Source organism: Protopterus annectens, chromosome 6.part1 (genome assembly GCF_019279795.1).
Source record: "Protopterus annectens isolate FY-2018-M chromosome 6.part1, PAN1.0, whole genome shotgun sequence".
NCBI classification, from domain to species: domain Eukaryota; kingdom Metazoa; phylum Chordata; order Ceratodontiformes; family Protopteridae; genus Protopterus; species Protopterus annectens.
The window spans coordinates 123,047,534-123,072,381 of record NC_056738.1 but is presented as its reverse complement, the minus strand read 5'-3'; the positions used below and the strand labels follow the sequence as shown (position 1 = coordinate 123,072,381).

General features: G+C 39.1%; 1 protein-coding gene across 1 annotated transcript in view; it reads right to left on the bottom strand.

Moving 5' to 3' along the window:
* LOC122805263 (rap guanine nucleotide exchange factor 4-like) overlaps window positions 1-24,848 on the bottom strand; it is a 1,439,269-nt gene that overhangs the window by 615,640 nt on the left and 798,781 nt on the right. Inside the window, exon 17 of the mRNA XM_044075352.1 lies at window positions 11,241-11,387. Within this exon, the coding sequence (XP_043931287.1) occupies window positions 11,241-11,387 (147 nt within the window). The remainder of the gene's footprint in view (window positions 1-11,240; window positions 11,388-24,848) is intronic.

Sequence of the window (24,848 nt, the reverse complement as noted above, 5' to 3'; positions counted from 1 at the left end):
CAGACTTCTTGAGGATCGGTTCAGCCACATCCAGTTCCTTCCAAGCCTAAGATGAGATTAAGTCTGTTATCTTGGTGGGGGGAACCACCCAAAAAGTAGATGGAGCAGAACCAAAAGCTTTGAAGAACACCGATTTCTCTGTAGAAGGATCTTAGGAAGATCAACCTCCTTTCTGTCTAACAAGTTAAAGAATCTCTCCAAACAAGACATACTCAATGGGGAATCTAGGGGAACCTTCTCCTTCATTGAAATCAATGTCAGTGGTTGGAGATTACTTGGGGAATCAAAGTACCTTCTCTTGTACTTATGCTTCTGGTGGACCTCTGTTGTGTGAGGTTCAGGAGACAACTCAGAAAAAGAAATGAGGTCTCTATGGAGACCAGGCTCTAAGCCTTCAGAAACTGGCTGGACAGGAAGACTAGGCTTCAGACCTTGGGAAATCCTGAGGAGATGGGTAGGATCTGGCTCAGAAAGGACAAATCTCTGTCTCTAGGCCAGAAAAGGACTCTCTTGAAGGCCTTGAATACTGAGCTAAAGATGGATTCAAGCAGCCCTGCTTGTAGAGCTGAAACTCCTTTATGTGGCTCAACCCTGGAAGCTGTCCAACTCTGATCTGAGGCTGACATCAGAGCTGAACTATCAAAAGCCAATGCTCCTAAGAGGAGAAAAGGATCTGAAGACTTCTGATCTGATCCCAACCTATCACAGTCAGCATCATCAGTTTGGTTCTGAGACTCAGATGTCTCTGAGCATGCTGGAACAGACTTTGCAGAGAACTAATTGGAGTCGAGAAATAATTTAACCTTAGTTCTGATGCAGACCTACCTAGGGTTAGGGATGGATCCAAGGGTTCTGATCCAAGAAGATGGATCAGAGATGGAGCTATCAAAGACAGAGGGGGAGAGACTTTCCTCCAGAACCTGATGGTGGTTGGTGCCAGGAGTACCCACAACTGGATCAGGGTCTGAAGAAAATACTGCATTATCCTGTTCATGTCCACTTCAGTGAAGTTCTTAGTGGACCTAAATGAACTCAAGGAAGAAATGGAAGAAGGAGGAATGGATGGGTATCTTAGACTATACTTTAAAATAGGAGACCGAAGTCTAGGACTAACAGGCTAAGGTGAAAAGCTGGGTGAAGTAATGGATCCAATGATTATCGGATCCAAAAACAGCTCTAGCTCTGAAGATTTAGAGATCTTCACTAGTGGGTCTGGAGCTCACAAAGGCATCAGGTCTAGAAACCTCTTTTAGAAGACTTTGACTTGTCTTTTTCAGACTCCTTATATTTTTCCCTCTTCTCTACCTATATGGAAGAGGAAGAATAAGAAGAGAGGGGGAGAAGTAATAGCCGCAGACAACCCTGAGACTAAAGAAGGCTTAACTCCTGGGTTTGGCTATAGGAGACCCTTCAAAATAAGTTTGTTTCTTATTTCCACTAACTCTCTTGGCCCAAAGGCTTCACAAATTGAGGATGCCACCTCTAAATGAGAAGCTCCCAGACAGTAGACACATTTCTCATGCTTGTCAGAATTACGAAGCTTATGAGTACAAGCAACACACTTTTTAAAGTCAGATGGCTTATCTGGCATCTTGACCACAAAACTATGGGAAGAAAATAATTAAAGTATATGAAAAAGTTTAAATATTTATCCTCTAAGTAGAAAAGACATATAATAATAGAAAATAATTTCAGTAACAAGAAAAAAGGGGGGGATAATAACCTTGTAAAGGCCCTAGAGCCATAAGCCTAGTATCCTCCTATGAACCTATATGGGTTCCTACGGCATGATCAAAAATTGTAAATGGGGAACGTGTATTGAGGGAATCCGATTGGTCGAAAAGTTGCACGCATACCACGGAAATTGCCGTAGGGAATATTTTCCCTTTACTTCAATGCAGTGCTATCCCAGAGTAAGAATAATTAAGTAGTGGGGGTGTGGGGGGCAGAGGGGGACTTGCCCCCCTGCCTACAGTGTTTAGGTAAGTATAGTTTTTTATTTTTATTTTTTTATTATATTTTCGAAATTTCAAACATCGCTCATATGGTGTCGACCATATGGTGTTCAATGTTTGAAACTTTCGAAAACATAATATAGACCCAACCTATTTATATATATATATATATATATATATATATATAGTTTCAATTCAGAATCCTGAAATATCACAATCCTGAATTTCGTAAAACTTCATAATCTGGAAGCCCAAAATCCTGAAAATTCAAAATCCTGAAAACTCAAAATCCTGAATCCCAAAAGACTGAAAACACACAGGATACATATACTGACTATAGAGAACACAAACTAGATTACATTCCACCAAATATAAGCAGGGGAGCAAGCCCCCCTGAACCCCCCCATGTGGGGGGGCTGCACCCCCACACCCCCTGCTCCTTAAATATATCAACTCTAAGATTGTACTTCACTACGCTATCACGAGTTATGTTGTGGTATAGCAAGTTAAAAGGGAATGTTACTAAAGTTACAACAGGCAGTCATGAACACATGTGAAGGTATGTTTGCCATTTTTTTCTGTGGAGCGCAGTCTTGGAGTTTATATATTTAATCAGAAGGGGGTGTGGGGGGAGGGGTGCAAGGGGGCTTGCTATCCTTTGTCTTGTATGTGTTTCTCTGTGTCCTTGTACTGGAATATTGTCATTCTTTGTGTCCTGTATATTTTCAGTATTTTGTGATTCAGGATTTTGAGTTTTCAGGATTTTGAGTTCCGTATTATGAAGTTCAGGATTGTGATATTTCAGGATTCTGAAGTGAAACCATATATATATATATATATATATATATATATATATATATATATATATATACATACACACACACACACACACACACACACACACACACACACACACACACACACACACACACACATATCAAAGTCAAAGTAAACTTTATTGTCATTCAGAATGACACAAGTGCAAAAACTGAATGAAATTCTGTATCTCCAGACTCAGATGTGTAGATATCACATAGACTTAACACTAAGACATTAATACATATATAACTAGTTACTCTATACCATAATGTTCAGATAGATAATCCTAATATTGCACATAAATTAAACTCACTTTAACATTTATTATACAGTGATCTCTTTGCTTGCTTGAGTATTTGCACAGAATTGAGGTAAGACATTGCATTAAACACTTACACTGAGTATTGTCCAGAATGAGACATTCATGACACTAGCATTAGATATTGCACTATAATGAGACATTTCTCTGGCCTTACTACTACCCCTGATGACCAGTGAATTGGCTTAACTTACTGAGTATTGCACTAATATTGGATTGAGACAGGCAGTCAAGTTATTGCACAGTCTGAGTCGCTCTTCCAATTTGAACTGATGGCTCAAATGGTCAGCATGGAGTGATTGTTGCCAGAGTTCGACAGTCTGATGGCCGCTGGGAAAAAGCTGTTTCAGAATCTCCTAGTTCTGCATCTTATGCTATAGACACACTTGCCAGATGATAGGTATGTGAATAGTCTGTGAGCAGGGTAGATGCAGTCCTTAATTATTCCTTTGGCCCTCCCTAGACATCTGGACATGTGCAGGTCATGGATGGCTGGTAGAGTGGTCTTGATCCACTCAGCTGCCTTCACTACTCTATGGAGAGCCTTGCACTCAGAGATAGGGTAGCTTCTATACCACATTGTGAGGTTGTTTGTCATGATGCTTTCTATTTTACCCCATAGAAGGTTGTGAGAACTGTTGATGGTATGTTTGTTCTCCTCAGCCTTCTCAAAAAGTGTAGCCTCTGATGTGCCTTCCTGACAATGGCATTTGTCTTGGTAGACCAGGACAAATCCTCATCAATATGCATCCCCAGAAACTTAGTGCTACTCACTCTCTCTACTGTTTCTCTGTTGGTGGTTAGAGGAGAATGTTTCTTGGAGTTTTTCCTGTAGTCCACAATTATTTTCTTTGTTTTGTTCACATTTTGTGTTAGGCTGTTACTGTAACGCAAGGTAAGCAGTTGTTCTACCTCAGCCCTGTATGCTGCCTTTTCATCATTGCTGATGAGGCCTACCAATGTTGTATCATCAGCAAACTTGATGATGAGGTTAGTGTTGTACCTCAATGTGCATTCCTGTATTAGCAGGATGAACAGGAAGGGACTCAGTACACAGCCTTGAGGAACTTCAGTATTCGGAATGATACTATCCGAAGAGTTATTAAGGTCTGTCTGTGAGAAAGTCCAGAATCCAATTTTAAAGTGGTGTGTTGATGCCTAGTTGAAGCAGCTTCCTTACCAGCTGTATAGTGATGACTGTATTAAAAGAAGAGCTGAAGTAAATGATTCATAGGTTCATAGGTAGGTACTAGGCTATCTGCCCGAAGGCACTTATAAGCCTAGCCAGAATGTATTGGCTTTCGCCACCCCCTTAGATTAGTTCCCTGTGCCTCTGTCCAGCAGAGCCACTGAAGTGATCCCCAGGGTAAACTTTCTGTTTCCTGTCCACTCGTCAAGGTTTCTCTTGAAGAGTGTTAGCGAGGAGCTCTGCCTAATGTAGATTGGAATCTTGTTCCAAAGCATGGGAAGTCTCTGGGACAGGAATCTATCCCTCCAGCATGTCCTATTTATTGCTGTGGTGAGGTTTAGATCCCTAGAGCGTGTGGCTCAAGGGGATAAGGTTTTCTTTAGGTGGAGCATGTCTATCAATTCTGGCTTGGACATGGCCTTGTATGTCAGGCAGAAATCACCTCTAAGTAGGCAGTATGCAACCAAGTACAGCTGGAGTTTCTTCAGTCGAGCTGCATAGGGCATCTGTTTGAAGCCAGTGATCCTCTTGGTGAGGTACTTCTGTGGTCTTTCCAGCTGTTGCAGGTGTCTTGTAAGGTACATCCCAAATGGGGTGTTGTACTCTATTATGGGTCTGATGAGTGATGAGTAGAGGGCACAATGACCTCTTTTTATCTGGATGAAAACCCTTTTGTGATTAGGTGGGCCACATAGAAAGATTTTCTAACCACTTTGGCAATGTGATTATAAAAGGAGAGATTACTATCTACTTGGGTCCCCAGATCCCTTATTATGTTTTCCATATTTAGGGGGCTACCACATATGTGGTAGTTTGTGTGTACTTTGTTTGTTCCAAAGGGGATGACTTTGCACTTTTTGGCATTTAGCTTGAGGCCATGATTTTGACACCAGGTATCCGTCTCAGTGAGACCCTTTTGGAGGATGTCTGTGTCAGCTGGAGAGTCAATTATAGCCCCTAGTTTGCAGTCGTCTGTGAACTTGGTCAGACATAGTCCTCCTGTGCTTGCCTGTACCTCTGAGAAGTATATGCTGAACAGGAGGGGTCCTAGGACTGAGCCATGGGGAACGCCACTTGTAACCGGTTTAGAGTCAGACCTAGCTCCCGCAACTCTCATCATGTGGGTTCTCTCCATGAGCCAATTGGCAACCCATCTTGTGACATAGCAGTTTATGTTCAGGCTGGTGAGCTTGTCTGTAATACCAGAATGGGGAATGGTGTTGAAGGCCTTTGCGAGGTCTAGCTATGCTGTGTGTACCATCTTTCCCTCATCTATAGCCTTGGTAACTGTCTCAAAGATGTCCACTAGGTTTAGGAGGCATGATCTGCCCTTAACAAAGCTGAACTGGGTAAGGTCCAGTGTTTGGAGGTTCCCAATGTCTCTGTTAATGAGTTCCATGATGATGCGCTCCATAGCCTTGCAGACCAAGCTAGTCAGGCTTATAGGGCGAAAGTTCCCAGGGTCTGTTGTGGCTCCACCTTTGTGGAGAGGAATAACTGTTGCTGTGCGCCACTCTATGGGTACATAGCCTGTGGAGAGGTTGAGTCTGAATAGTGTGTTTAGGTGAGGGGTTAGTTCGTCTTTGGGCTCATGTAGGATGCTGCCTGGGGCACCGCCTGGTCCCATTGATGCTGTATTTTTGGCTTTGGAGAGGGCTGTTTTAACCTGAGTGTCTGTGATTTCAGGGGCTCTACATTCTTCTGGTATGGTTATGTGCCCTTTTGGGGGTGCAGTTTGCACTGAACCTGTCTACCAGAATGTTGGCAATATCAGTTGGTTCAGTGTATTTTGTGCCATTCTGCATTAACTCCGAGCAGATTTGAACATTGCCACTTAGATTCTTGACATAGCTAAAGAATGCCTTGTGGTTATCTTTGGAGTCTTTGGCAATTTTTCTTTCGAAGCTCGCCTTGGACAATTTTATGAGGGATTGTAGTTTCTTGCTGATACTGATCAGGGATGTCTTCCCTTCTTAGGATTTTACTCTTTTCTGTACTAGTTTCCTCCTTCTATTGTATAGCTTGTTTATGGCAGGGGTCCACCAGACTAGTTTCCTTTTCTTGGAGGAGTGAATCTTGGTTTTGCTTGGGATAGCATGATCCATGCATTCTTTTAGGTGTCCATAGAATTCATTAGTAAAGGATTTTGCAGCTTGGACCGTGTTATCCTTTAGCATGGGGGCTTTGAAACTTTCCACCTTGGTCTTAAGTAACGTGAAGTTTGCTTTTGAAAAGTTTTTCACAGTGGTTCCTTTGTCCAGGAGTGGAGGCAGAATGTGGATATCCAAAGTGATTTGTTTATGGTCAGATATAACCAGCAAGAGGTTGACCTCCGGTGTGGAACACTGGTTGCCCATATTGGTGATAACCAGGTCCAATATGTTGTCACCTCTGGTGGGAGTGTTGACCAATTGATCCAGGGCATTTGAGTTTATAAATTCTAGGAAATGTTGGGCAAGGGAGTTAGTACTTGAGTAGTTCTCCCAGTTAATGTTTGGGAAGTTGAAATCATCCAATATTAGAGTGTTTGGTAGGACCTTTATCTTTCCCAGTGTTTCCAGAAACATGGAATGGGGGTCCTTGGACATGGTGGGTGTTCTGTAACAAGCTACAATTTGAATTTCAGTTTTGCCCATTCTTAGTTGCACGTGGATGATCTCTGAAGCATCGTGCTGTGCCACTAACCTGGAAGTGTGGGTATCCTTGATGAATATATATACTCCCCCGCCTTTTGTATTTCGGTTTGGGTTCTGCAGCCAAAATGTATGCATGAGTTGTAGCCTGGTAGTGTTGGGGTGCTCTCTGGTGCCTTGAACCAGGTTTCTGTTACCGCACATATATAGATTTTCTCCATACTGAGGAGTGCCTCGAGTGCATGCATTTTGAGGTTTAGACTTCTGGTATTGAGTAGCATTACCCTCAGATTTTTGTTACTTGTGCTATTTACGGCGGTGGGTTTGTCTTTTGAGCCTTGCCTAAAAAAGGCACTATGGGGGTGGCAAGAGCCTTGGCCAGTATTCGGAAGCCTAAAGGTGACAGGTGCAAGCCGTCTCTAGCAAAGCAGCGTGGCTTGCCGAGCATGTCATCCCAGGTGGACAGACACTGGATCCCCTTTGAATGACACCAGAAACTTAGCCAATTGTTGAAATTGATTATTTTTTCTTTATACCATTGTATCATTCTTGGTGAGGGCAGGATGCTACTCAGGGTCAAGGTCATACTGACCTGGGCTACGTGATCAGAGAGCTCTTCCATGTCTCTTTTCATGTAGTCCAGGGAGGTACGGCTCAGGTCATTCACACCAACATGGACAATGACAGAGTCATATTTGTACTTGTTCTGGAGTGACCTAAGTGCTTGTGTTATGTGGTGGATCATGGCACCTGACAGGCAGCTAACAGAAACCTTCTCCTTATTCAGCCTAGTGAGTAGGACGTCAGTGTGCCTGACTATAGAGTCACCTATTACTAGTATGTTGGGTATGTTATTTTGCCTTAAGGGCTGTGATTGTGTGGCACGCTGGTTTTGTGAAGTAGGTGTTTCATGGTTTGTGTTGGGGGGTGGAGGTTGCGTGGATGTCTGCTTTGGAGGTCTCTGTTGCTTTTGCAGATTTTTATTTAGAGCATCCGAGTATGTTTTCATGTATTTATGTGTGTTTTTTGCTGGTGCTGGTTTAATGGGCCTATGTGAGACTGGTGGTGTGATGCCAGTATTTCTGTTCTCCTCTTGACTGTCTGATCCAGTCTTGGGTTGAGAGAGTTTAGCTTCCAGTTTGGCTGTTTAATTGTATCTCTCGCATGTATTAGTGTTTGGTGGTAGGAGGACAGGGTTGTCTGTGTACATGAGGTAGTTGTAACATTGCCTCAAAATGCCCAGATTCACTAATTGGACTGGAGAGAACCCCTGAAACTGCCCTTTGGACATGCCTGGATAGATAGGTACAGTGAACTGTTTTACTGAATAGCTGGTAAGGTCGAATAGAGAGCCTTGTCCTTCTGTGCAGTATAGGGGGGTCTAGTGCTAGGGCTTATAAGTGCTTGCTATGAGTTTTGAGCAAGTGCCGTGGTGAGAAATGAATGGCTTGAGTGCTTAAGTTGAACGTTTGTCTAGTTCCAAGATAAAAATTGAAGAGGAGACTTTGTGGAGCCGGGAATAGTTATACCCAAGCTAACTGGCACTACCCGGCATACAAAACTGGGCAAATGCAGTTTTTATAGCAGGGAAATGAAAGAGATAGAAATTAGCCCAAAATGGCCAATAAACTACTAATTTATGGGCTGAAACCACTCCTCCAAGGACAGATAGGCAGCTCAAAGCTCCCTCTCTTACAGGTAAACAGAGAAACTTCCTTCTATCCAAGTAAAGTATGGGCAAACACAGAGATTTGTAACACAGCCCTGAATTCAGCATTAACCTGAAAACTGGACTATACTAGCTTAGAAAGGTGGGAAACAAATATATATATATATATATATATATATATATATATGTACACACACACACACATATATATATATATATATATATATGTATATATATATATATGTATATATATATATATATATATATATATATATATATACAGATATATATATATATATATATATATATATATATATATATATATATATATATATATTTATATATTTTTTCAGAAAATAAAGCAGATACAATAAAAAAAAACACTTTAAATGCACAGAAAAGATGCTTATTGTGATATAGCTCAGTTTAGAGTTGTAGTCAATGCCCCTAGTAATAAAGTAGAAAGAAACACAAATACAGTAAAAGTAGATGAATAAACCTCACATAGCTATTTTTACTTTCTAGATGGTCCAACGATAAGTGAAGTGCCAGCACTATGGTGTCCGCAGTAGACCGGTTTGCTGGCTAAGCAAACTGCAGCGGGTCAAGATCTGCAGGTTTCTTAGATGTTATTGCTTCTTTGACTAGCCTGTCAAAGCTTTTCATCACATTGGAGATTATATACATACGTGCACGTACACACACACACACACACACACACACACACACACACACACACACACACACACACACACACACACACACACACACACACACACACACACACACAAACACACCCACACATATACATATAGAAATATATTTATATGGGAAAAGAGAAAAGGGAATAGTGCTTACTTATCTTGTCAAAATCATCAAAAGGTCTCCTGAGCACCATGATCTGTTGTAGCTCTTCAAGCAGCAAACAAGATTTGAGGTAGCTCACTCTATTCACAGGGATTATGGGTAGGGGAGGAACCTAAGCACTGGATCCAAAGCTTGGAAGTGGCCATAGTTGGATCTAAGATTGGATCCAAGGCCTATCCATTGAAGTATGGATGGAAAAGACAGTATCAGATCTTCATATTCACACTGAAGATAAAATAAAATTGACAAGGTAAGTTGTAGGAGAGTTTTGTTGCATTTTCTATACTAATGTAGTCTTAATAACTTGTGGACAGTGGCAGATGTAATCCCCATTATCAAAACAATTAACCTCTGCAGATTTAGGTATGCTGGTCTTGCATTACAAATCTTCAGTATCATAGGATCCATTTTTATTGTCAGGTTAAATTGAGTTGAATATGACATGTGGCATACCTAAATACTTTATCACACATGAATATCTGCATAGCATCTGATATTATTTCACATTGTATAATTTTACTAATCATTACTGCAGTATGTATAAACAATTAAGTTCTGAGACAGGTATATGGGCAGTGGGCTGAAAGCAACATCACCAAAGGCAACTTCATCACATCTGTTGAGATGAAAGGAACTAGCATCAGACTACTTCATAAAACAATCAATGAAAAATACATAAAGTAGAAGTAGAAACTTAATTTCAAGCATTACTGCATGCCTCCTGTCTAGTATGCAATACAACCAGTGCCACCACCCCCAACCCTATCCCATTTATTAAACCAAACCCTTATCTCCAGCCCTGACGTTAATCCTTAAAGTAAGCCTAGACCTAAAATGTAATCTCATTTCAGGTTTTAGCTCTAATGTTAAATCCAGCAAAGTGTGCAAGTCTAATCTAAATGATTTCAATCAACTGGCCTTTCATTCAACAGGATATTTCATCAAATTAAATTAAATTAAAAATGTCTTAATGAACTGACTTTTGATAACGTGCTTACACAGAAGAGATGGTTTTCTTATTACAGGACTATACTGAGCAACAATTATATAATGTAGTACCCTTCTTGCATGTGTAATAAAGACAGTGTTATTCAACATTTTCTGCAGTTACATATGCTAACAACATAAAAGTAAAGTTATTAGGCCATGTCCAGTTAACTAGACTAGGAAATTTATTTGATATTAAACATTAAAGATGATATAAATATACTATATGAATGGTAAGATACTAAAAGTTAAAGATTCAGTGACTATGCACTTATTCCCATGCAGATGGAGAAGTATAAAGTGACATCTAAACATCCAATAAGTGTAGTAAGCATCAATAAAGAAAATACCACATATGTAACTTATCAAGTTGTTAACATTAATAGGTAGTCATGACAAAGTCAAGCTGGCCAGCTAAAAGATAAACTCTTTTACATTTGAAATAACATGGACTTTGATAGGGTTTCTAAATAAAGCTTTGTTGAAATACAAGGATATTTACCTTCCTGGTGTTTAGCATACATTTTTCTGAATTTGCAAGAAAAAATATTGTGTAAAAGAACTGTGTTTCCTTGCCCTGTTTGTCTTTTGATGGCAGCAACATTTGTCAAGAACTATACTAAAAAAATCTAATGACAGAGAGAGAGATCCTTCTTGATATGTAACAGTAGATTTTTTATGGTTATAAATACATGTATAAATAATCTGCAACAATATAATGGAAGATCCTTCTTAGCATTTCTCAGACGGTTTATGTAAATGGTTATTAATATTTTAAAAATGCGATGCACAAATGACCTACCTCCTGTTGAACTCATTTTAACCAAAATCAGTCCATCTCCTGAATCCAGTTTGTCTGCTACTGCATCAATCACCTCCTTTACCAATGCTGCCACTGACACACGGATGGTGGTATAAGTGTGATCTATGCAATAAACCTTAAATAAAACTTGACAAAACAGGCACATTTATTAGTGTGATTCAAAACATTGTCTCAACTGCATGCAGTATGTTCATTTTAATAGATATTGTGCTACAGCTTACTAGTCTGCACTATATGACCATGCCTTGTAGGTGTTCACTATCTATACCTAGCATTGCACAGTTGTTAAATCATCTGTTATGACAGTGATATCCAATCAGAATATTGCACTATTGCAAGCTTTCTTCATTACTAGTAATACATGACATTTTAAAAAGGACCGTTTTCTTTAAAAAATGTCTCAGACATTCTTTAGTTATGAGTTGTAACAGTTTAAGAAGGTAACTTTGGAATATACATGTCCTATTCAGACAGACTTGTTGTATTACAGCTACTCTAGAATTACATATTTTCCAAAATAATTAGAAAAATATTTTGCATAATTGGGTTTGTACCACCAAAATACTATCATCAAAGTTTTTTGTGTGTTCCATAAAACATATTTGCATGTGACTGAACATTCACCACAAGGCACGGACTCATACTGACAAATCCTAAGAAAAACTGCCTAGTCATATTGTTCATATGAAAGGTGACCACTTCTTCTCCAGTTGATATTCACTAGAAAAAATGTAGGATTTGCTCTTGAGTAAATATGGGCAACATCATGTAATGATTTACATTAGCTGGTTATCGAAAGAAGATGGTAGAGGTGCCAGGAGACTTTATGTTTGACATCTGAAATATCTATGTGGGGATCTAATGTGAGTTACTGAATTAGTGTAAAAGTTGGAATGACCATTGGGTGCAAACAAAAAAGGTTTATTGAAAAGACACTTTTTTCATGTGCAGTCCTTCCCAATGGGTATTTTCCCCGTCGGCAAAATGAGAGAAGCTGCCATGAGACCCAAAAGACTTTCAGAACAGATTTTGGGATTTTCGGGAGACAGCAGAAAAAGTTGATTTGAAGGCTAACTTTGGAAAGTTTTAGAAAAAAGACGATCTAAGCTCTATAATAAAAAATCTGTATCTGTGAAAGATTTTTTTTACAAAATTCCATCAAAGTTGTGTTTTCCCCTGCTATGTTGTGGGTCAACAGGCCATTTCCCCAATACGGAAAACCTAAAAAAACTAGCCTAGATAAGTCCATGCATGAGGTGAAACCGGGGCTTCAGACCAAGGGGGGAAACTGAAGTGATGGCCCCCGGAAGCAAATATCCCTATGTGCTTTTTAATTGTGGTTATGATTAAAGATTATTGACACCCAGAGCTTCTTGGGGAAAGTCATTGAATACCATTGAATTTTCTTTTTAAAAGTTTGAATTTAGGTAGAAATGGTCCAGTCCCCTGTTTTTTTGAATAAAAAAAACCTTAAACAACCTAGGCCCAGGGGACTTTGATGATCTTTCAACTTTGAATTTCTTAGGCGGCCCAATGGGTGGAACATCGGGATTTTTAGGTGTAAAAGGGGAAAATTTTTAAAATCTGTAACAACCTTTTTCCCCAATTTCTGAAGAAATTTCCCACTAGGGATATAACCCCCAAAACTCCCTGAGGGACAGTGGGCCCTTCTCAGGTCTAAAGGGTTTGCCAAGGTATCCCTGTCATTGGTTTGGATCTCCGCGGGGCTCTTCATTCCCCCTTGCCTTTAAAGGGGATCATGTTCCGGGAAAATCTTGGGTTTTCAAACACATTTTCCCACCTTGCCTTTGGGTATCTAAGGGGAAAAACGGATCAGCAACAAGTCTTTTTTTTACATGGGTAAGGGTCTCCTTTACTTTCCAAAATGTGGCTCCTCAAATCTTATAAAAAGACTTAAGTTCCAAAAACAAAGCCATCAGGATTGCCTACAAGAAATGCAAGCTGTTTATGATCCCGGTCATTTAGCCTTGACATTAAATGGATTATTTAGTTCTGTAATTTCCTGCAGCAGCATTGTATCCCTGGAGGGTTCTCCAATTTTGCTAGTCCCTCTGTAAGCTGAAATGGTCAATGTTGGGAAGATAAAAGAAAGCCCTTGAACTGAAAATGCTGCCCCGATTCTGTATTCTAGAATTTTTTTTAGCGATGAAGTTAGGAAGACCAATTTCCCCTTTCGTGCCCACCATAGGCTACTAATCTTTGTATCCTTGTTGTGTTGGTGATGTACTTTTTGGGTTCCTAGGGATGTTCACTTTTCAGTTCCACCTTGGAAAACCATAATATAACAGTGCCAGGAGGAAAGGCAGAAAAGCCTTAGAAAATGACTCACCTCAAAGGGGGGTTGCTTTGTTTTAACCCAAGTGTAAAAAAGAATTTCTTCTAATCTTGGCCCCTTTGTTCCCCAAGCATATGATTCAAAGATTCTTTTTGGAGAATCCTGTTCCTCTTCACAATTTTTGGGGATTCCTGGGAGCAGAAGAAGCTCGAAAAGGGCACCCCAAACACTTTCGTTTTATTTGGCAAAATAACGGTTTTTGGAGGGAAGTTTCTTCAGGTTGTTGGGTAGCAACCTTCTCAGGGTCAAGGCCCTCCATGGGTATCTCCTTAAAATGGGAAGAACCCCAAACAGGAACAAGGAGCCCAACAAACATCTCACGGATCAAGAAGTCGGCAACATGGGACTGGTGGAACCAAGGATGGATCTTCGCAATTTCCATACCATCGAGAGTCAGTTGTGCCACCAGAAAGAGGTTTGGACCATCCAAATCCATCGCTTGCCCAAAGTGGACATTCAGGAAAACAATGGAATAGTGGAGGCCTTAAGTCTACACACTAGAAGACCAGAAAGCTTAAAAGGCCTATTCCAAATTTTGACCAAGGTCCACTGGTGTCGAGAGGGCCTAAGAACGGTTAAATCGCGGGGTCAACAGGTCTAGGAGTTTCACGTTAAAGACTGGTAAAACTCCCAACTTTAAACTGGCCCAATCTGTAAGGTGATTAATTTACTCTGAGTGATTGGCTCATTTCGACCTTAGGATTTATCCTTCTGAACATAGACCTTAAAAGAGGTTAAAAACTGTCATAGTTTCTGCAAATTTATGAATAAAAATGCAAATGGTTTTGTAAGTGAAGGCCAAGGATAACAAGAACTGTTTATGCCGCACTTTCCACATAAGGAATCCAGATTTTTTTTCAGAATTTGTAGAAAGAGGAAAAAGCAAGTGTAACGTATCCAGGAAAAACAAATAAAAGTATTTGTAACCAAATGTTACCAAAACTCTATACCAGTTAAAGAAGTTAAACTAGTTAACGGTACCGAGAATTTTCACACACGTCTGATACACCAAATACAGTAACTAGTGTTTTGAACAAGTTCTCCTGAAAATTTAACAAAAAGAAAGTTAAATCTATCTGAAAACCTCGAGCTAGCCTCCAGCGACATGCTGCAATGCAGCAGCTGCAAACTAGATCTGGGGTAAAGGCAGAGGGGATTGTGGGTATAGATGTCCTCGAGCTTCTTCTCGATGCAGAGCTTGCAGTCGGCCGGCACGGAGCCGAGGATCGGCTCCGAACCCATGTGTAAGAACAAAGGCGAGATTGAACACTCTCACATCGGTTGTTTGGAGTTTTTGGTTCTTGCTTTGTTTCATTTTACATGTACTTGGGGTTCCCAGGACAGAGCCCCACAAATATTCACATAGCAATGTCAGGTTTCCATGGGATTGAAGGACACCAAGGTAGTGCTACTTCATAAGAGAGAGCTTTTGCTGTCCAAGGAAATGGTTTACTATTAGAACATCCAATGACCATCATATCAGGAGACAATATCCTGTGATGATCACACCAGAAGCCAGCAAGACTGAGGACTAAAATATTGAGCAAATGGACTTGCTCACCAGCAGGGCCCATAGTAGCACTTGTTTCTGGGTCTACACTCTTCAGGAGTTTCACTATTTGCAGCCTGTAATCTTGCTTGCTTCATGGGCCATTGTCATGTGATTTTACTTCCTGATGTGATGGCCATCAGATTTCTGACAGTAAACCTTACTGAGGACACTGACAGAATGGACTGAAAACTGGATACTTAAGGTTTAATTAATTTAAAGAAAGAAAATGCAAAGTGTTTTGATTAGACTCTAATAGTCCAAAAAGGCCACCTTGGAAAAATAACCCTAAAATGCCTGCATCACAAAAAAATCCTCAGCATGGTACTTAACAGCAAAAATGAAACAGAGAAAGCTATGGCCAAAGACAATGTGGTGCATGCTGTATCCTTACGATGGCAGACTCCCACAAAACAAGAGTTATTTTACCACTGTACCAACCCCTTGTTAGGCCCTAGCTAGATTACTGTGCTCAGTTTTGGTGTCCAAAAAGGATTAAGGACATTGTTATTTAAGAAGCTACAAAGAAAGGTTATCAGGATAATAAAGGGACTGTGGTCAAAGACTATGAACATTGGTTATGGGAGCTAATCTCATTTAAGGATATGAAAGAAAGTAGCAACATGATATGAATGCACAAGATACCTGTGGCACAGTGTAATCATATAACACAAGAAGAAAGACAGAGAAGGGAAGAGGTCTGCCAGATTATGGGTACAAAATTCAACCCAATCATTAAAAAATATTTTTATGAGAAAAGAAGAGGATAAGAGGAACAAGTTTCATAAGTGGGAAATGGATTATAATACTCTAAACTCCTTCATGAAGATTGTGGTGTGTGGTGGGATAAGAGGAGGAGCACAGTGGGGATGTCTAAAAGATATTAGGTCTACAAAAAGGGCTGAATAGATATGCATCATGTTGTTTCTGCTGTCACATCTGTGTAATATAATGAATGTAATATAAAATGCAATAGACTGGAGCAAATAAGAAAGAGACAAACATGCTTGCTAAAGGTGATGGCAGCAGAGCTAGATCAGGCACTAGGCGACCTAGGTAGTCACCTAGGGCCCACTAGCCGGTGGGCTGCCACAAATCTTACACTTCTTCTTTAAGACAGCACTGTGCATGCATTCTTAGTAGCATCTGTATGTGTGTCTTTACTATGACACACACACATTTAAACATTAGAATGAAGTGCATGATTTAGACAACAAGCACAGATTTTATCATGGAGAATTGCTGCTGCAATTCTGGACACAGAAAATTAGTCATTACAGAGATAAAGGTGTGTGTGTGTGTGTGTGTGTGTGTGTGTGTGTGTGTGTATGTGTGTGTATAAAATGGGTCTATATCATTTAATTGAAACTCATTTTGTCGAACCCCTCTTCGTCAAACACCTTTTCATCAAAGTCTCAAATCAGCGAATAAAGTTTTAATTGAAGTTTTTCCCAGGGCAAAACAATGGTTGGCCACCATATGGAATTTGCCTTTTTCCCCACTGTAGTGCAATCTTGGAGTTGGTATATTTAGTCAGGGGGAGTGTGGGAGGTAAAGCCCTCCACCTGGATAGGTTTTAATTTTTCAGATTTTTTTCTGCAGTTAATAGGGTGGCCTACCATTGGTTTGCCCTGGGAAATGGTTCGATTAAAAGTCTGTTCACTGATTTGAGACTTCGATGAATAGGTGTTTGATGACAAGGGGTTTGACAAAGTGAGTTTTGATTAAATGATACAGACCTCTGTAAAATGCCTCAGGCAGTTTGGTTGGTTAATTCATTCAGGTTCAAATGCTGTACCTTGAATGTGTGACTGCATTTCAAGGAGTATTGAGTTTTAATGCATTTTCTAGGACTATTGAGTTTCTGTGCATTTTCAAAGAATATTGACTTTTTCTACATTTTAAGGAATGTTAAGTTTCAGGGGAAGAGAAATTTACCATTGCTTATGCTAAGTTTGTTTTCAATGTGTAACTATTTTGTTTAACAAATGGTCATCATCAGTGCTTGTGCTACAAATTTTAAAAGTTGTTAGCAGCACAACAGGTTCCATTTTTCCCTTTGGTACAGAAGGCTGAGGGTTCTACTCTCTCACCACATAGATACAGTGTTGATATTGCAGTGCTCCCTTTTAAAGGGAGATGAGGTATTGTTTTCCTGACTGTGTCCTCCTTTGGATGAGATGCCTAGTAACTATGAACCTGTTGCTGGTTTGACAGACATTCTCTATGGCAATATTATCAGCTTTCCAATTTTTTTAACTGTAACACAGGCTATTTATTCTTCAAGAGAAGCAGGCACTGAATTTGTATGTGAAACTCTGAAATGTAAAGTTGTTTGTCAGCAGCAACCTTATTAGTTATATATCTCTTTAATGTGGAATTATTCAGATGATTTCTACAGAGATGGTGTATATTGACTGATATTAGTGAATTTAAATGACAGAAGTCTGACTGGCTTTTGTTATTGAAATTTTCTGTAATGGGTACTTTTGTCATTATTGGTTCATATGTTTTGTTTCATTGCTTACTAGGAAAATCTTCAGACCTAGAAATTTAAAACACACTCTAACAAGTAGTGCTGTATTATACAAAGAATATAATTTAATACAATGAGGATGGTGCATCAAAGAACACATGCATATAAGCATGGTCCAAAAATGTGTGCAAGGTGCCTATGGTTTGAAAATAGCCCAAAGGTAAACTTAATCCGCTAGATGCATTTTCTTTGAATGTGGGTTTCAATGCCATTTCAATGAATGTGTGTTTCAAGAGCAGAGAAGCTTACTGTTCATGCTAAGTCTGATTTCATTGTGAGACTACAGCAAATGGCTATCAATTTTTGTGCTATACCATTTGGAATAAAAGTTTTAAATATATGTAATCATTGCAGAAGTAAAGAAAAAAAAAAGAGGTCATCATCTCTCTCTACTCTTCACTCATTAGGCCAATCAGAGGATAATGCTCCATTTGGGCCATTAGCCTAGTACACACCTATGAACTAGTATGCACACTGACAGGATTGAACAGTGTTTATGGTAACTGGGGAGAAATAACCAAGTAATGGGACACTGGAATGGCTGGGGGGGTCCTTGTTCCATTACCCCGCCTAGAGACCCATTTGACCATGATCCGCCTCTGGTTGGTGGCTTTCATTTTTCTGTAAACTAACAATTCCATTTGAATGAAAAGGATCTTAGTTATGTTTGGTAAATTTTATATTCTTTTTATGACCTTAAAGTTAATTAAATTAGTTTACAGAGTACAGGACCAAAGAACAAAAATGCAAGAGCTTTATTAGGAACATAAAGTATAGGGAGTGGGATGCACAGTCAGAATGTAATGCATACATTATGGAAACATCCAAGCAGTGAAAATTGTATTTTTATATATATATATATATATATATATATATATATATATATATATATACACACACACACACACACACACACACACACACACACACACACACACACACACACACACACACACACACACACACACACACACACACATGTATTATACATATATATGTATACCTTACTGAGGAACAGCATCTTTTTTCTCACAATCAAGCAGTGGTTTCATGGTTTCTTTGGCAGAACTCTCTGAAATTCTTTTGGCAGACAAGCAAAGTGGAACACAACATTATGAAACACTACCTATGGAGTGCAGGTTTACAGCACTACTGTGTTTTTTGGTGATGGTTAGATTACTAGCACAGGTATATGAAACTACTTGTATCACACGGCCAGTTCTGAACATGGCAGTAGTCCAAACTGATAATGCTGATACTGCTGTGACATACCAAGAACTACACTAACTATCCAGCAGCACATTGACCAAGGAGAGATATAAAAGGAGTACTAAGGAATCCCTCACCTGTACTATATGACTAAGACAGTGACGTATACACACATACTGCAATCAAGTTACCATCAAATAATCTGGGACCTGACATGAATGGAAAGGATTTCTGTTAAGTTAGTTTGCAGGGTTTCATTCCCTCAACTTCCATTTGCCTACTGTGCAGCTGCAAGCAAGTCACTTAACCAGACAGGGTTCCAAGGTCACCCCCTGAACAAGGACATTTGCATCTAGGAGGCTTATTAACTTAACAAATTGAGAACACCTTGTACCTTATTACCTGTAATATGATAGCATAAGCATAGTGATCATGTCTGCATGTTCATGGTAAAAGACCTACATCCCCAACAGCACAGTATACATAATAACTGTGGTTTTAGTTTACTGTGTTTGACACAAGTAGGCATAGTTGATGAGCTTATATAGAAATATCAGATATGAAAACCTATGCATCCTGCTTGTATAAATTGAAACAGGTCATGAAGATAACATTTCACTTTGTAGGCTGAGCAGTACTGCTATACACACTGGAAATACCACAGCATCAGCATGTATTCCATGTGACATATGTACAACAGTCTTAGCCAACAGTTCTAACACCAGAAATTTGTAATGATACATCGAATGATGATGTGATGACAGGACAGGAGCATCAAGCATTAGGTAACAGTAGGAGTTAGACAAGAAGTATGGCCTATTTAGCTGGATAATGTGCTGCTGCTAACAGAACAATAATGCATGTATATACACATAACCTAAACAATCAGAAAAGGATAGAGTGACAGAATATGCATGCATAAACTGTAGGTGTAATACACTGAATATCTGTCTCAGTACGCCATACTGTACAATACTGTACATCGTTTGCAGTTGTAATGTGTGAAGTGTCTTAAGATGCTTACAACTGATGTTGTAACAACTGTGACAAAGTGGAGCAGCTCTGGAGTGCATGGTTAAACATTCAGGCAGCATGGCAGCATAGAGGTCAGACAGAGATGACTGCATGTACACTTGTCTGTGGTAAAAGTGAGCAGTGTACATTATCTTTCAATGGAGCACTGACCTGGTAAATGTAGACATTGGTACTATCAGAGAGTTACTGATGAGTACAGATGGCCAAATGATATTAAGTGATGTCAAAATACCTGTCAGTTATATAGTTTGCATTTTCTTTAAAAACTTGGTAAATTCTGTGTGGCATAGGGACAATCATTTGGGGTGATTCTCTACTCTGATTCCAGCTACACCATACACAGCTCCCAAATAAAACTTGCACCCATTATTTATTTCTGTAATACCTTGATGCATACATTCAGCAACAGAATGCTCATGATTATACATCTACGCCATTAAATATGAACTCAAATTTACAAAATAACACTTAAAAGCAAAACTTTAACCTCATTATGTCTTTCATCTTGAATGTTCTGTTTTACAGATGCCACTGGCAATCAGCCCAGTTTTCATCCTTTTTGCACACTTTCCCCTATAGCATAAATTAGAATGTTTCTACTTTGTTACCCAGGTTATTCCAAAACAAAAATATAGCTTCAGCTTCACAAAACTAAAATTAGAATGAGAAATTTCTCCTGCACAATATCTTGTGTTTGGCTCCCTACAAGTGGCCGAGTGTGAAGATGACAGAATTGCAGCTCATTGCTTACAAATGGATGAGTGGCGATTTCTTAAATCATTTGCCATATAAACAGTGCAGGCAGTGATTCACAGTTTCCTGGTGCCTTTTCTCTACAGCTGAGTGATGGTGGAATTGGCATATATAAATCAAATGTATGGTGGCTTGCTCCCATGCAAAAAACACTAATGCTAGATTGTTCACTAGGTTCAAGCTTCACTTGGAGCTTCAACCAGTAATTATCTGGAGCAGTACAGTGGAAGCTATTGTGCTAAATCATATCTCTGTACTTCACTGCTGCCATAGACCAGACTGAATGCTCATTGATGTTTTAATATTACTCACTGTGTTTGCTGATGAATAAGTTTTAAAAGTGTAAGGAAAATCATACATTTTCTTAATGCACTTTGCATCACCACCCACAATTAGTCTGAGGTTTATAGTGATTAATCTTACCAACCCGTATAAGGAACTGCCAATTTTCCCAAGTATCCTTTCTGTGACAAAAGATAATATGATATTCATTTATAAAAAAAATCTTAAAATCAACCCAAAATATCACAATAAAACTTAGCACAAAACAAATAAGATACTTCAACATCACTTACTGCACAGAAGCATAGTCCAAATGTTGCATAAGATGAACAGTTTAACTGAAAAGTAGATATATGTCATACATGCCAAAGAGAATATATACTATCAATGTCTATGTTGCTTTATCTCTACCAGAATCTGATAGTGAACTTGGCTGTATGAAGACTCCCTTAGTCAATGTTTTCTTCATCTTTGTTTATCTCTTCATATTTGTTTTGATTTTGCCTGATAAATGCTCACAAATCATGAAATCAGTGTAGTGTGCTCCATGTTGGTGGTGGTGACTTCTGATATAACAGATTAGTCGGTAAGTTGAGTCTCTCCAGATTCTGTGTTCCCCGGCTCCCTTTCTCTTTGGCATCTACTTCTCTAATGGGAAGACAGATGTCAATGGTTTGAGGCTGACAAAGTTTGCTGATGACTGCAAACTGGAAACCATTGCTAATTCCCCCACCAATTCTTATGTTCTCCAAGAATGGCTTATAGGGATACCACCTGCTGTTCTAACCATGGCTTAAAATGTAGGTAGCTGTATTTGGGAAATAAGACTTTTCTCACTGATTACCACATAAATAGAACTCAAGTCTGATACAGTTAAACAATATGGGATGTGACACTTTCTTTGAAAGTCACCTGTCTTTTTTTTTTAATTACGAAGTTTCATTTTACAATAAAGGAGCATTTTTTCATTAGGAAGGTAACTATCAAAGGTATACCCTCAAGATCCAGGGAGGTTTTAAGTATCTGTATATGTTCCTTCCTTATTATGCCACACATTGAATATAATGCTCCAATTGGTATGTTTCTTGTCAAACATGAATTCCACCTCAAAAGAGCTAGGCTTCCCAGATAGATTAAAAAGTCTTTCACATTTACATCTCCTATAGATGTCTACATAGAGACAATGTCTTGCTTTTTGAGCTATTAACTGTTTACACTGTTTTACTAGGTATTATCCACACCAAAATACTGGTAATGTTAACAAGATTTCCTTTAAAACTCTTAGCTTACATCATAACATAAACAGGACTGCTTTAAGGGATATGGTCATTATCCAAAGGATTCCCTACCCAAGAAGGAAACTCTTATTGCATTTTAAACAATATATATATTTATTTATTTTATATTTGTTGACCGGGATAGTCTGACTGGATACTTGTCCATTTTCAGCGGAGGCCCGGGGAGAAAAGCTCCATACATAAATACATACAGAAAAACTGTTACATTAAACAAGTTAAAGCACTGTTACAGATACAATACATAGGATAACAAATATTCATTCTGTCATATATAAATCTGATTTGTTATAGAGTAACAATTAGGAAGCAATGTAGGGATGGCCAAAAGACCTCTTTAGCACATGTTTATATTGCCAGAGTTAGTCAGGATTAGAGCAAGGACATAGCCATTGCCTTTTAAAGTACTGTTTTATATATTTTTTGAATTGGCTTAGAATGGGTTTTGATGTAAGCTCAGCAGAAAGTGAGTTCCATCTTTTGCCAACAGAGATGGCATATAGAGAGTCTCCAGATGACCTGTTGCTTATATATAACCAATATAACCCTTAGCCTCCTTAAAGTCAAGTCTCGGGTTAACGTGAATTTATACAAGTGATTGTTAGTATGGCACTTAACAAGAAGGGAGGGAAACTTACTGGCAACACCTTCTAGCATGCACAGTTAGGGTATATATATACTGCCTGCCTAGTATTAACCTATGAACTTCTATGAACCAACAAATAATTTTATATGACACGAAAACAGTACTTATTTCCATGATCTCATAGAGTTTAAGTCCCTCAAATTGATACACAAGGGCTGAATGGTTGCATTAGTTTGAATAATTTCTCTCTCTCCTAACTTTTCTTAACACATAATTTGGTGAGCTATATTTTGAGCAAAAAATTATTTCTAAAGCCAAGCTGAGTTCAATTAGTTGCAGTGGCACTGTAGGGGCCACATGGGAAGATGGAACTGAGTAGCTGATATCAGCTTGCCCATCCTGGAAGTAGGGAGGGAGGCAGCCTAGTCTCATTCCTGCAGCCCTTTTAAGAATCTGGCAAGTCCTGTGCTGCTTTTGTGTGAGGTTGTGGGTGCACAGAAGCACTTGTGCATTTCCATAAGACAGCAATTGCAGACCTTGCAAGGCTGCTATAGGTTAGCATAGGTTTGTGCGCATTCCTTATTAGACCAGCATCCTCTGTTTCCTGGATGTGAGTCAGGTTGAGCCAGAAGAAGGCTAAGGTGGGTCCAGTATATCCACTGAACAAAGAGAGGAGCTGGTGGCAACTGATGATCATCTACAGGGAAGAATAAAAATATTCCCAAAGAAGTACTACTTGATTCAATCAACTAACCAATCACCTCATTCGGAGGAGTGCCCCATGGATTGGTTCACTAAGGCCCAGCACATCTTGTGGTCATTTTTGATATAAACTGTAAAATCTGCATCCAGCACATTTGTATGTATTCTTACTTCTTCTCTCAAACAAGTGATCTGTACCTTTTCCTGTCACATCTCATTATAGAATAACTAACAGGGTTTATTCTTTTCAAATACAACTATGTTGTATTAGATGAAGATGCTAAAATGAATGTCATAATAAACATTCAAAAAGGTTTGATTTGATGAACTATATAACTTTTTGGAGTGTCCTCAACAAACAGTGTATTTCAAAGGACAATTTTAAAATTTATTTCAATGTGTTGAAAACACTGGAGTTTATATAAATGATATTTTGGTATTTGAAAGTTTATAAAAAGAACACCTGCAGTCTGTAAATATGTCCTAAATTCAAAAATGTGGATTTATGCTTAAAATTTGCAAATCCCATAATTTGTAGAAATAAGATGGCATTCTTACATAATGAGTTAGATTCTCTGAGTTCATGTCACTCCCGTCTTTATTCAGACATTACTCATACAAAAGTTTATTTAACTGTATGCACATATTACATGTTATCAATGTACAGTTACAATTAGCACCATTTTTTCTTTGATGCTGCATTGTGGTTATGGGACTTCTGCAGCTGCATTCTTTAGGAAACACCTTATACTTTCTCAGATGTATTGCCACTACTTTAGAGTCATTTGCAATAGTAAGTCCATTTGTTTTCTAATGTTTGGTATAAAACTCAATGAAAGAATATTCACTCTTTCATTCATTCATTCACTCACTCATTTCATAGGTTCATTGGTATGTACTAGGCTAATGGCCCTGGAGCCTATACAAGCCTAACCCAAGAAATTCCCTGGCATAATAGCATAGCTCCCAGTGCCCTCGTCCAGCAGGGCCACAGAGGTGATTTCCAGGGTGACTACCTCCCGTGGTTAGTTCCCCATGTTCCTGTCAAGCAGGGCCATTGAAGTGATCCCCCGGGTGAATTTCCTATTGCCCATCCACTCATCAAGATTTCTCTTGAAAAGGGTTAGTGAAGTGCTCTGCTTGACGTGGATGGGGAGTTTGTTCCAGAGTATGGGAAGTCGCTGGGTTAGGAACCTGTCCCTCCAGCATGTTCTGTTTAAGATGATAATGAGGTTTAGGTCCCTGGAGCGTGTAGCTCAGAGGGATTGGGATTTCTTTAAGTGT